Source organism: Aquarana catesbeiana, linkage group LG02 (genome assembly GCF_042186555.1).
Source record: "Aquarana catesbeiana isolate 2022-GZ linkage group LG02, ASM4218655v1, whole genome shotgun sequence".
Taxonomy (NCBI): Eukaryota; Metazoa; Chordata; class Amphibia; order Anura; family Ranidae; genus Aquarana; species Aquarana catesbeiana.
This window is the reverse complement of record NC_133325.1, coordinates 201,347,506-201,360,440: the sequence shown is the minus strand read 5'-3', so window position 1 is coordinate 201,360,440 and position 12,935 is coordinate 201,347,506. Positions and strand designations below refer to the sequence as shown.

The 12,935-nt window shown below is 43.6% G+C and overlaps 1 protein-coding gene across 5 annotated transcripts in view; it reads right to left on the bottom strand.

Annotated features, from left to right (window-relative positions):
* The window catches only part of EPSTI1 (epithelial stromal interaction 1), a 157,592-nt gene that overhangs the window by 134,943 nt on the left and 9,714 nt on the right, over positions 1 to 12,935 (bottom strand). For all 5 annotated transcript variants that reach the window (XM_073614191.1, XM_073614193.1, XM_073614194.1 and 2 more), the window contains exon 2: positions 1,019 to 1,077. In XM_073614191.1, coding sequence (XP_073470292.1) covers positions 1,019 to 1,077 — 59 coding nt within the window. The remainder of the gene's footprint in view (positions 1 to 1,018; positions 1,078 to 12,935) is intronic.

Sequence of the window (12,935 nt, the reverse complement as noted above, 5' to 3'; positions counted from 1 at the left end):
GACCAACCCGCCCTCCTGGGATGATCAATGGCAACACTAGGTGAGGTCAGCGCATTGCTCCGCCCTATGCGTTTCGTAACAGGTTATATCGTCCAGGGGCACAGACGGCGAGCTGTGTCACCTCCCTAAATACCTTGACAACCCCACCAAGCCTCGTTTTGGGACATAGCCAGTCAGTGGACATGCGCAATAGCGTTAAATAAGCTGATAGCATCCATAGGCCACTTATAACGGGTTAGGGTTGGGGTCCGTAATAAATTATGTAAATAATAAAAAACTAAAATTGATGTATATCAAATTCACAACCCCGAAAAACATGCTCTTGCTGGCTGAACCGGAAGGTAGGGACACAGGAAGACGTTGGGATAAATTTAAAAGTGTACATGTAAAAAAACGGAATGCGTAATATCACTCCACTTGGAAGGAAACAAGCTAGATGTTCCCACCGGTGCCACCATAGCCGCAATGCCATGTGACACCTGGTGGTCAGGACTATGTATTGCATTTGAATATGAGCAAAAAAGGGGAAAGAAGAAAGCAATTAAACCGGCCTCAAACTGCAAAGGACAAAAGTATTCCTATATGCAAACTCGCAAACTGATTTAATCTCAAAGGACAATGGACTCCAATTGTTGAAGATATACGCTCATCAGTGTGCTGTTTCACAAAACTACAGGGGAGATCTTGCTCCCTTTTCTGCTAGACAGGGCAGGGCTGTAGGGCAGAGCTATGTAAAACTTAGGTTTGGATGGACAGAAGTACAAATCTTTTGGCAGGTAAAATAGTTCTCGTGTATTTATTCAGTGTATTTAGTTATGTGCTTGGAGTTCAGCTTTAAGCTGAATGCTGCCAAGCATACTGAAATTATCTTCTATTAATCACTGTGTGAATTTATATCAAATGTTCACAAATGCACACGTAAATTGGTGTACAGCACATGAGTTACAGTCACCAGTTTTATACATACTAATAAAATGCACTGTATACATATATTAGACTGAAGGAAACAGATGCTTACTTGTCAAAAGTTTGTTTCTTTTTGCTTGATTCGGTGGAATAACAACATAGCTGCCATTGCTGTAAAGAAATAAAAATAGAAACAATACAATTATATACATAAAACAGATTTCTACACACTAATAGACTTTATTCACACCAAATCAGTTTTTATTAGCAAGTTAAAGGAAATAGGTAAACATTTCAGTTTTAGGCATTTTTTCTGGTCTACTTTATTGTCTTTTAGTCCTGGTTCACATTGATGCGATTTGGCATGTGATTTGACATGTCAAATCGCATTCCAAATAGGCGGCAATTGCTGGCAATGGCAGCGTCCGAATCGGGGCGACGCCGCATTTGAAGTTTCTGTACTACTTTTGGCAATTTCGGGGTGCGATTAACTTATAAGGTCTGCGGTTACATCTTGTCCCACAAGACTTGTGTTCAAGATTAGTTAAGCCTCCTGTTGTTAATTGAATTAGCTAAATGCCCAGCCAGTACTGCCTTTTCAAACTGAGGATCATTGCCTTAGGCTTTGTATATTAATGTCCCTAGCAGTCTGCTTTTGTGTCTCCAAGTGTATTTCAAGCCAGTTTCCTGTTCGGTGTCACCATGCAACTCTACCTACTCTTACAGATTCCTGTGTGACTGTTTGCAAGGCTACTCATTTCTAGCTGTCTTGTGTGTCTTTGTGTATCTGTCCCCAGTGTCTTTGTGTGTCCAGGCACACAACTGTCAGCTTGAATTTTACTCCCTACTGTTTAGTGATCCCAGCACCTCAGCGCTGCAATGGATTCTCATTTGTCCATTGGCCCTTAGTTCTAGGTATCTGCCTGCTTGGGTGAGTAAGAGGGCCGCAAAAGGGAAACTGTCTGCAGCGCAACCCATCTCCACCATCAAGAGCTCTGGAGAAGACAAGGCGGTTCTTTAGACTCTGTGCCTTGGCCCTCTCAAGGGCCCTCACCATTGTTGCATGTGCGGACATGCTGCGTTCTCCCCAGATAGTACCATTAGGTATCCTTCCTGTCATAGAATCCTTGTACGCATCAACTGTATCTTGTGTACCTGACTTCCCGTGAACCCTGAACCCCAGTGCTGCAAGTATCATTTAGTTTTAGTGTCTCCGCCGGCCGCCATTTTTAAGAAGACCAGAAAAACGGCTGGGCGGCTAGACGGAGCTCCTGTGTCGCCGCCCACCCTCCGCCCCGCCTACCCCCCACCCCGCTTCGACCACCCCTCCACCCCACTCCGCTGCCGGCCTGTTATGGAACACGACTTGCAGGCCGACTCACCGAGGCGACCTGCACATGACTTCAGCGGCGACTTGCAAAACGACTTCTGTATAGAAGTCAATGCAAGTCGCCTGAAGTTGCCCCAAAAATACTACAGGAACCTTTTTCAAAGTTGGAGCGATTTGCGTCGCTCCTATTAGAACGGTTCCGTAGTAGAGAACGGGACGTGACTTGTCAGGCGGCTAAGTCGCCTGACAAGTCGCCCCTGTGTAAACCGGGGCTTACAAGCCAGAACAGTACAAATACCCCCCAAATGATCCTTTTTGGAAAGTAGACATTCCAAGGTATTTAGTAAGAGGCATAGTGAGTTTTTAAAGTTGTAATTTTTTTCTACAATTCTTTTTAAAATGAAGATTTTTTTTTTCACAAAATTGTCATAATAACAGGTTATTTCTCTCACATGGCATATGCATACTTGCAACTACACCCCAAAACACATTCTGCTACTCTTCCCGAGTATGGAGATACCACATGAGTGAGACTTTCACAGCCAGGTCACATACAGAGGCCCAAGGCAGGGAGCATCTTCAGGTGTTCTAGGGACATAAATTACACATCTAATTTCCTGACAACCTATCACACTTTTGAAGGCCCTGGAGCACCAGAACAATGGAAACGTCCACAAAATGACCCCATTGTGGAAAGCAAACACCCCAACACATAATCTAGGAGGCATAATGAGTCTTTTGAACATGTCATTTATTTCCACAAGTTTTTGAAAAATGTTAAAAGAAAATGAAAACGCATTTTTGCTACACAAAGTTGTCAATTTATGAGATTTTTCTAACACATACCCTGTGCATAGCACAAATTACACCCCAAAATACATTCTGCCACTCCTCCTGAATATGGTGATACCACATGTGTGAGACTTTTACACAGCCTGGCCACATACAGAGGCCCAACATGCAGGGAGCACCGTCAGGATGAGTACTGATGTGGCATGGATGTGGCACGGGTGAGCACTGATGTGGCATGGATGTGGCACTAATGAGCACTGATGTGGCACTGATGAGCACTGATGTGGCATGGATGAGGCCTTGATGGGCATGGATGAGCACTGATGTGGCACAGATGAGCACGGATGTGGCATGGATGAGGCATGGATGAGGTATGGATTAGCAATGATGGGCATGAATGAGGCATGAATGGGCACAGATGGGGTATGGATGAGCACGGATGAGGCATGGATCGGCACGGATGAGGCATGGATGTGCACGGATGAGGCAAGGATGGGCATGGATGAGGCATGGATAAAGCACAGCTGGGCATGTATGAGGCACAGATGGGCACGTATGAGGCAGGGATGGGCACAGATGAGGCACAGATGGGCATGGATAAAGCATGGATGGGCAGGGAAGGGCACGGATGAGCATGTATGAGGCACAGATGGGCATGTATGAGGTATGGATGGGCACATATGAGGCAGGGATGGGCACAGATGAGGCACGGATGGGCATGGATAAAGCATGGATGGGCAGAGAAGAGCACGGTTGAGCATGTATGAGGCACGGATGGGCATTTATGGGCACGTATGAGGCACAGATGGGCACGGATGAACATGGATAGGCATGTATCCGCCATGGATGGGCACGGATGGGCATGTATGATGCACGGATGGGCGTGTATGAGGCAGCAATGGGCATGGATCATGCATGGATGAGGCATTAATGGGCACAGATCAGCACTGTGGGCACTTCATATCCAACCCACAGCACTGCTGCACCGGCTCCCTTCTCTCCTCACACGCTGTACCGATCGCATGTGAGGAGAGGAGAGAGCTGAACCAGACGTGCGCTGGTTTGTTGACAAGTGATCGCTCCGTCATGTCATCCGGCGGTCACGGAGGCTCCTGGGTGTGCGCCCCAGGGGGCAGCGCGAGTCTGGGAGGACGTCATAGTACGCCCTCCCAGAATTAGTCGACTGCGCTGTAGCCGTCATTCAGCTATAGCCTGGTCGGCAAGTGGTTAAAAACTGTCATTTTCGGTTTCAGTTTTCGGCCAAGTGCATCCTGCATTTTCGGTTTCGGCACACAGCCGAGAACATACTACTACACAGGTGTACCCAGGGGGTCAGAATAGTTTACATTTGGAATGGGTGCATTCAAGCCCCAATGTAGTGATATCGTACCGCTGTTAGAAATTATGGGACTCCGTACAGCCTACCTGATGGGGCCCCCTTTGACTCCACCCTCGATCCTACTCCTGGCCCTGCCCCTGCCCCTAGCCTCTCCCCTGATTCCATCTTAAAACAAAATGCATTTTTGTCTTCAAGTGATATATAATAATATAGAATAAGCATATACATTGCCTTGAAAAAGTATTCATACCCCTTGAAACTTTCCACATTTTGTCATGTTACAACCAAGAACGTAAATGCATTTTATTGGGATTTTATGTGATAGACCAACACAAAGTGGCACATAATTGTGAAGTGGAAGGAAAATGATAAAAGGTTTTCAATTTTTTTTTCAAATAAATATCTGAAAAGTGTGGTGTGCATTTGTATTCAGCCACCTTTACTCTGATACCCCTAACTAAAATCTAGTGGAACCAATTGCCTTCAGAAGTCATCTAATTAGTAAATAGAGTCCACCTGTGTGTAATTCAACCTCAGATTAAATACAGCTGTTCTGTGAAGCCCTAAGAGGTTTGTTAGAGAACCTTAGTGAACAAACAGCATCATGAAGGCTGATAGGGAAACCCCAAAACTCATGGGTTTCAGTAACATTTTGACTGCTGAAGTCAGATTGAAAGTAGATTTTATTATTCAAGCAGGGAGAACAATACAGTACATGATGATACGTTCAAAAGAATTGTTCTATTCCGTAGTACAGCTGATACAAATTTATATGTCTTACAAAAAGGGTGGGAGCTAGCTAGCTAAAGGGTCTTTGAAGTCAAATCTTGATTGAAATGCAAAGTCAGAAATACATGTTTTGATAATCATGAATAAATGTTTGATAAATAAAATGGATATTCCATTTACTCGATCAATCCGATCTCTTGGTCAAATTATAAACTGACCACATAACTATTGTTCCCCAAAAAATTGAAATTTGAAAACATAACAGTGCTATAACAAACAATTCATATACTGGTTGTGGACAGTAGGGTTCTTGACTATTCAGTGTAGAGATCCCTTTGGTGACAGTTAAAGCTGTGCAGGGCCTAACTAGATGTGAATATTACAGGTAGTGATATTGGGAAAATGGAAAAAACTAATGCCCTGTACACACGACTGGTTTTGCCTTCGGAATAAACTCTGAAGGTTTTTCCGACGGAATTCCGCTCAAGCTGTCTTGCATACACACGGTCACACCAAATTCCAACCGTCAAGAACGCGGTGACATACAACACGTATGACGGCACTAGAAAAAGGAAGTTCAATAGTCACTGCGCCACCCTTTGGGCTCCTTCTGCTAATCTCGTTGGAACGGCATACAGATGAACATTTTTTACGTTAGTAATTTGTTCCGTCTGAAAAATATAGAACATGTTCTCTATCTAAGTCCGTCTGAATTTTCGACAGAAAAAGTCAGATGGGGCATACACACGGAATATACGATGAAAAGACACGCACACTATTTTGCGTAAACCACGCCCATTTTTCACCACGGCACGCTCCACATTTTTACTTTCCCCCTGTGCCACACCTACAAACGCATGCACCGCCCCCTAATTATAATAAGACTCCACCTACAGCCAAAAAAGTGTCCCTAAAATTTTTTTTTACAATGTTGGCAACTATGCCAGTGCTGCACTATATGCCATTCTTGTAAATCCTGTATTCTGTGCTCTCCAAGTCTCATGTCTCTGCACCTACATGTTCCTGGTTAACTGTAGGATCACTGATCCAAGCCATACGTGATAGGCCCCCTTTGAGAAGCCTATTGTTCATGATAAATGTTTCATTGAATTCAGGATAGTGTAGACAGTTTAGTTTTGAATGACAGTTGAATAACATTTTATTCTAAATGAGAATGGTTTCTCTTGTATTAAGACACATTTCTTTTCTTTTATTCTAGGTCATTACCTCTAGAAGGAAAAGGGAGGAGCAAAAGAATTTGCTCCACCCACCTATGGGGCCAGGGCAGACTACATGTAAAAAATGACAGTTATTTAGTAAATTTTTTAAATAAATATTTTAAATATTATTGGCTAAAAAGGCAGGTCACATGTTAAAGTGGCACGAGCTAACCCTTATATAAGGAATTAATACTGCGTAGGAACAACAGACAGCGGAGGATCAGCTGAGAAGAAGAAGCATCCCACCCTCCCTCCCATCGTCGAGGCCCTTGTTATGTGGTTTGGTCCTTTTCTCAAGAAAAGGGACAGTTATGGAACTGTTTAACATGTCTTGGTATTAACTCGAGCTGTCATGGCTGAGTTATAGTGATAGTTTACAGTATAAATAAATGAGTGTTATGTTTTAAAGAAAATGGACATGTTTATTATTGTTATAAGTTGGTAAATAAATTATAATACCAATAATAAAGGGCCCCGGCCATTCAAATCCATTGTAGTATTGGTTTATTATTGATTAATTATTATAATTGTAAATGTAATTGTTCTGCATATGGTCCTATCATAGATTTACTTCAGCAGTAAAAAAACTCAACTGCTTTATGGGCATTTTTGTTAATGATCTAATGTTGGACTAACAATCTGAGTGACGCCATCTTCAAAAATATCCTCCCTCATGCCTGAGCTTTATGGCATCAGCCACAAACAGCACTGATGGAGAATAGTTCTTTCAAAAGCTTTTTGATGTCTGCTGTCTGAAAAAGTCAAAGCTCAGTTTACTATAATTGCAAAAAAGATCTGCACACCTACCGGAAGCTTCTTGTCATGTGGACTGCGATAGTCCTGAAGAAAAGAATATTATGTATGAACATTGTATGTGTTCTTAGGTGTTGCAGTGGAGTCTTATGGAGGACTAGCTGTCAAAGTTACATCGGAGGAATCAACTAGAGACTTGGCGTTCATACACTGTTAGCCCAACACATCATTTTTTAGATATTTTTGTGTTTTTTAGCCTTGACAAAGCAAAATGAGATTTTTCTGCAGAATTAAATTGGGTATATAAATTAGGAAAAATATGAACTAGAAAAATAAATATTTAAACTAAGATTAGGCAGTTATGCCACGTACACACGTCCGGACTTTGGCAGAAAAGGTCCGTCAGAATCATTCCATCGGATATTCTGATCGTGTGTGGGCTTCATCGGACTTTATCTTTCGAAAATTCTGACGGACCTAGAAATAGAACATGTTTTAAATCTTTCCGACGGAATCAGTTCCTATCGGGAAAACCGTTCGTCTGTATGCTATTCCGACGGACCAAAAACGACACAAGGGCAGCTATTGGCTACTGGCTATTGAACTTCCTGACTTTGGTGTGATCGTGTGTCGGCAAGGCCGTTTCAGCCGAATTCCGTCGGAAAAACCGTCAGAGTTTATTCTGATGGGAAAACTGGTTGTGTGTACGCGGCATAAGAGGGAGATGTTGGAATTTAGAAGGGATTGATAGGAATTGTAATTTTATCTGCCTTTCTTTAAAATGCCATTTATATTAGGTTTTGTATGTGTTATGAGACTAATGCAGCGTACACACGGTCGGAATTTCCGTCAGAAAAAGTCAGATGGGAGCTTTTCATCGTATATTCCGACCGTGTGCCCCATCTGACTTTTTCTGTCGAAAATTCAGACGGACTTAGATAGAGAACATGTTCTATATTTTTCAGACGGAACAAAAATGTTCATCTGTATGCCGTTCCAACGAGATTAGCAGAAGGAGCCCAAAGGGTGGCGCAGTGACTACTGAACTTCCTTTTTCTAGTGTCGTCATACGTGTTGTACGTCACCGCGTTCTTGACGGTTGGAATTTGGTGTGACCGTGTGTATGCAAGACAGCTTGAGCGGAATTCCGTCGGAAAAACCTTCAGAGTTTATTCCGAAGGCAAAACCAGTTGTGTGTACAGGGCATTCGTTTTTTCCATTTTCCCAATATCACTACCTGTAATATTCACATCTAGTTAGGCCCTACACAGCTTTAACTGTCACCAAAGGGATCTCTACACTGAATAGTCAAGAACCCTACTGTCCACAACCAGTATATGAATTGTTTGTTATAGCACTGTTATGTTTTCAAATTTCAATTTTTTGGGGAACAATAGTTATGTGGTCAGTTTATAATTTGACCAAGAGATCGGATTGATCGAGTAAATGGAATATCCATTTTATTTATCAAACATTTATTCATGATTATCAAAACATGTATTTCTGACTTTGCATTTCAATCAAGATTTGACTTCAAAGACCCTTAGCTAGCTAGCTCCCACCCTTTTTGTAAGACATATAAATTTGTATCAGCTGTACTAGGGAATAGAACAATTCTTTTGAACGTATCATCATGTACTGTATTGTTCTCCCTGCTTGAATAATAAAATCTACTTTCAATCTGACTTCAGCAGTCAAAATGTTACTGAAACCCATGAGTTTTGGGGTTTCCCTATCAGCCTTCATGATGCTGTTTGTTCACTAAGGTTCTCTAACAAACCTCTTAGGGCTTCACAGAACAGCTGTATTTAATCTGAGGTTGAATTACACACAGGTGGACTCTATTTACTAATTAGATGACTTCTGAAGGCAATTGGTTCCACTAGATTTTAGTTAGGGGTATCAGAGTAAAGGTGGCTGAATACAAATGCACACCACACTTTTCAGATATTTATTTGAAAAAAAAATTGAAAACCTTTTATCATTTTCCTTCCACTTCACAATTATGTGCCACTTTGTGTTGGTCTATCACATAAAATCCCAATAAAATGCATTTACGTTCTTGGTTGTAACATGACAAAATGTGGAAAATTTCAAGGGGTATGAATACTTTTTCAAGGCAATGTATATGCTTATTCTATATTATTATATATCACTTGAAGACAAAAATGCATTTTGTTTTAAGATGGAATCAGGGGAGAGGCTAGGGGCAGGGGCAGGGCCAGGAGTAGGATCGAGGGTGGAGTCAAAGGGGGCCCCATCAGGTAGGCTGTACGGAGTCCCATAATTTCTAACAGCGGTACGATATCACTACATTGGGGCTTGAATGCACCCATTCCAAATGTAAACTATTCTGACCCCCTGGGTACACCTGTGTAGTAGTATGTTCTCGGCTGTGTGCTGAAACCGAAAATGCAGGATGCACTTGGCCGAAAACTGAAACCGAAAATGACAGTTTTTAACCACTTGCCGACCAGGCTATAGCTGAATGACGGCTACAGCGCAGTCGGCTAATTCTGGGAGGGCGTACTATGACGTCCTCCCAGACTCGCGCTGCCCCCTGGGGCGCACACCCAGGAGCCTCCGTGACCGCCGGATGACATGACGGAGCGATCACTTGTCAACAAACCAGCGCACGTCCGGTTCAGCTCTCTCCTCTCCTCACATGCGATCGGTACAGCGTGTGAGGAGAGAAGGGAGCCGGTGCAGCAGTGCTGTGGGCTGGATATGAAGTGCCCACAGTGCTGATCTGTGCCCATTAATGCCTCATCCATGCATGATCCATGCCCATTGCTGCCTCATACACGCCCATCCGTGCATCATACATGCCCATTCGTGCCTGGTACATGCCCATCCGTGCCCATCCATGGCGGATACATGCCTATCCATGTTCATCCGTGCCCATCTGTGCCTCATACGTGCCCATCCATGCCTCATACATGCCCATCCGTGCCTCATACATGCTCAGCCGTGCTCGTCTCTGCCCATCCATGCTTTATCCATGCCCATCCGTGCCTCATCTGTGCCCATCCATGCCTCATATGTGCCCATCCATACCTCATAAATGCCCATCTGTGCCTCATACATGCTCATCCGTGCCCTTCCCTGCCCATCCATGCTTTATCCATGCCCATCCGTGCCTCATCTGTGCCCATCCCTGCCTCATATGTGCCCATCCATACCTCGTACATGCCCATTCGTGCCTCATACATGCTCATCCGTGCACTTCCCTGCCCATCCATGCTTTATCCATGCCCATCTGTGCCTCATCTGTGCCCATCCCTGCCTCATACGTGCCCATCTGTGCCTCATACATGCCCAGCTGTGCTTTATCCATGCCTCATCCATGCCCATCCTTGCCTCATCCGTGCACATCCATGCCTCATCCGTGCACATCCATGCCTCATCCGTGCTCATCCATACCCCATCTGTGCCCATTCATGCCTCATTCATGCCCATCAATGCTAATCCATACCTCATCCATGCCACATCCGTGCTCATCTGTGCCACATCAGTGCTCATCCATGCCCATCAAGGCCTCATCCATGCCACATCAGTGCTCATCAGTGCCACATCAGTGCTCATTAGTGCCACATCCATGCCACATCAGTGCTCACCCGTGCCACATCCATGCCACATCAGTACTCATCCTGACGGTGCTCCCTGCATGTTGGGCCTCTGTATGTGGCCAGGCTGTGTAAAAGTCTCACACATGTGGTATCACCATATTCAGGAGGAGTGGCAGAGTGTATTTTGGGGTGTAATTTGTGCTATGCACAGGGTATGTGTTAGAAAAATCTCATAAATTGACAACTTTGTGTAGCAAAAATGCGTTTTCATTTTCTTTTAACATTTTTCAAAAACTTGTGGAAATAAATGACATGTTCAAAAGACTCATTATGCCTCCTAGATTATGTGTTGGGGTGTTTGCTTTCCACAATGGGGTCATTTTGTGGACGTTTCCATTGTTCTGGTGCTCCAGGGCCTTCAAAAGTGTGATAGGTTGTCAGGAAATTAGATGTGTAATTTATGTCCCTAGAACACCTGAAGATGCTCCCTGCCTTGGGCCTCTGTATGTGACCTGGCTGTGAAAGTCTGACTCATGTGGTATCTCCATACTCGGGAAGAGTAGCAGAATGTGTTTTGGGGTGTAGTTGCAAGTATGCATATGCTGTGTGAGAGAAATAACCTGTTATTATGACAATTTTGTGAAAAAAAAAATCTTCATTTTAAAAAGAATTGTAGAAAAAAATTACAACTTTAAAAAACTCACTATGCCTCTTACTAAATACCTTGGAATGTCTACTTTCCAAAAAGGATCATTTGGGGGGTATTTGTACTGTTCTGGCTTGTAAGCCCCGGTTCACACAGGGGCGACTTGTCAGGCGACTTAGCCGCCTGACAAGTCACGTCCCGTTCTCTACTACGGAACCGTTCTAATAGGAGCGACGCAAATCGCTCCAACTTTGAAAAAGGTTCCTGTAGTATTTTTGGTTCGACTTCAGGCGACTTGCATTGACTTCTATACAGAAGTCGTTTTGCAAGTCGCCGCTGAAGTCATGTGCAGGTCACCTCGGTGAGTCGGCCTGCAAGTCGTGTTGCCCCTGTGTGAACCGGCACTTAGGCTGGATTCACACCTATGTATTTTTAGTGCTTTTTGCATTTTGCAGATTTGCACTACAGTTCATTTGACATGGTTTCCTATGGAACACGATCTGTAGTGCAAATCTGCAAAATGCAAAAAGCACTAAAAATGCATAAGTGTGAATCCAGCCTAAGCCCCGGTTCACACAGGGGCGGCACGGCTTGCAGGTCGCCTCACCGAGGCGATCTGCACACGACTGCCACGGCGACTTGCAAAACGACTTCTGTATAGAAGTCTATGCAAGTCGCCCCAAGTCGCCCCCAAAGTAGTACAGGAACCTTTTTCTAAGTCGGAGCGACTTGCGTCGTTCCTATTAGAATGGTTCCATTGTACAGAACGGGAGGCGACTTGTCAGGCGGCTAGGTCGCCTGACAAGTCGCCCCCCGTGTGAACCGGCACTTAGGCTCGGTTCACACAGGGACGACTTGTCAGGCGACCTAGTCGCCTGACAAGTCACCTCCCGTTCTGTGCTATGGAACCGTTCTAAGGGGAGCGGCGCAAGTCACTCCGACTTAGAAAAAGGTTCCTGTACGACTTTGGGGGCGACTTGGGGCGACTTGCATAGACTTCTATACAGAAGTCGTTTTGCAAGTCGCCCGGGCAGTCGTGTGCAGGTCGCCTCGGTGAGGCGACCTGCAAGTCGTGCCGCCTCTGGTGTGAACCGAGGCTCAGTGTTTCAAGAAATGAGAAACCGTCAGTTTCTCAGGTGTGATCAATTTTCAGTGATTGACACCATAGCTGGTAGACTCTATATCTTTCATAAAGACCAAATAATATACACTGATTTTGTTTTGTTTTTTACTAACGATAAGTAGCAGTATAAATTTTGGCCAAAATGTATGAAGAAAAATTACTAATTTGCAAAATGTTATAACAGAAACAAAGAAAAAAATGCATTTTTTTTTTTACAAAATTTTCAGTCTTTTTTTATTTATAGCGCAAAAAGTAAAAAACCCAGCGGTGATTAAATACCACCAAAAGAAAGCTCTATTTGTGTGAAAAAAAGGACAAAAATTTCATATGGGTACAGTGTTGCATGACTGAGTAATTTTCATTCAAAATGTGAGAGCGCTAAAAGCTGGAAATTGGCCTGTGGTTAAAAAAATATATATATATATTTTTATATATAATTGTATTATATTCGACTTTTAATATCATGAATTTAAATGAATATGAATTTATTGTCACCTATTATCGGCACCTTTAGCGGTAGAAAAGCTC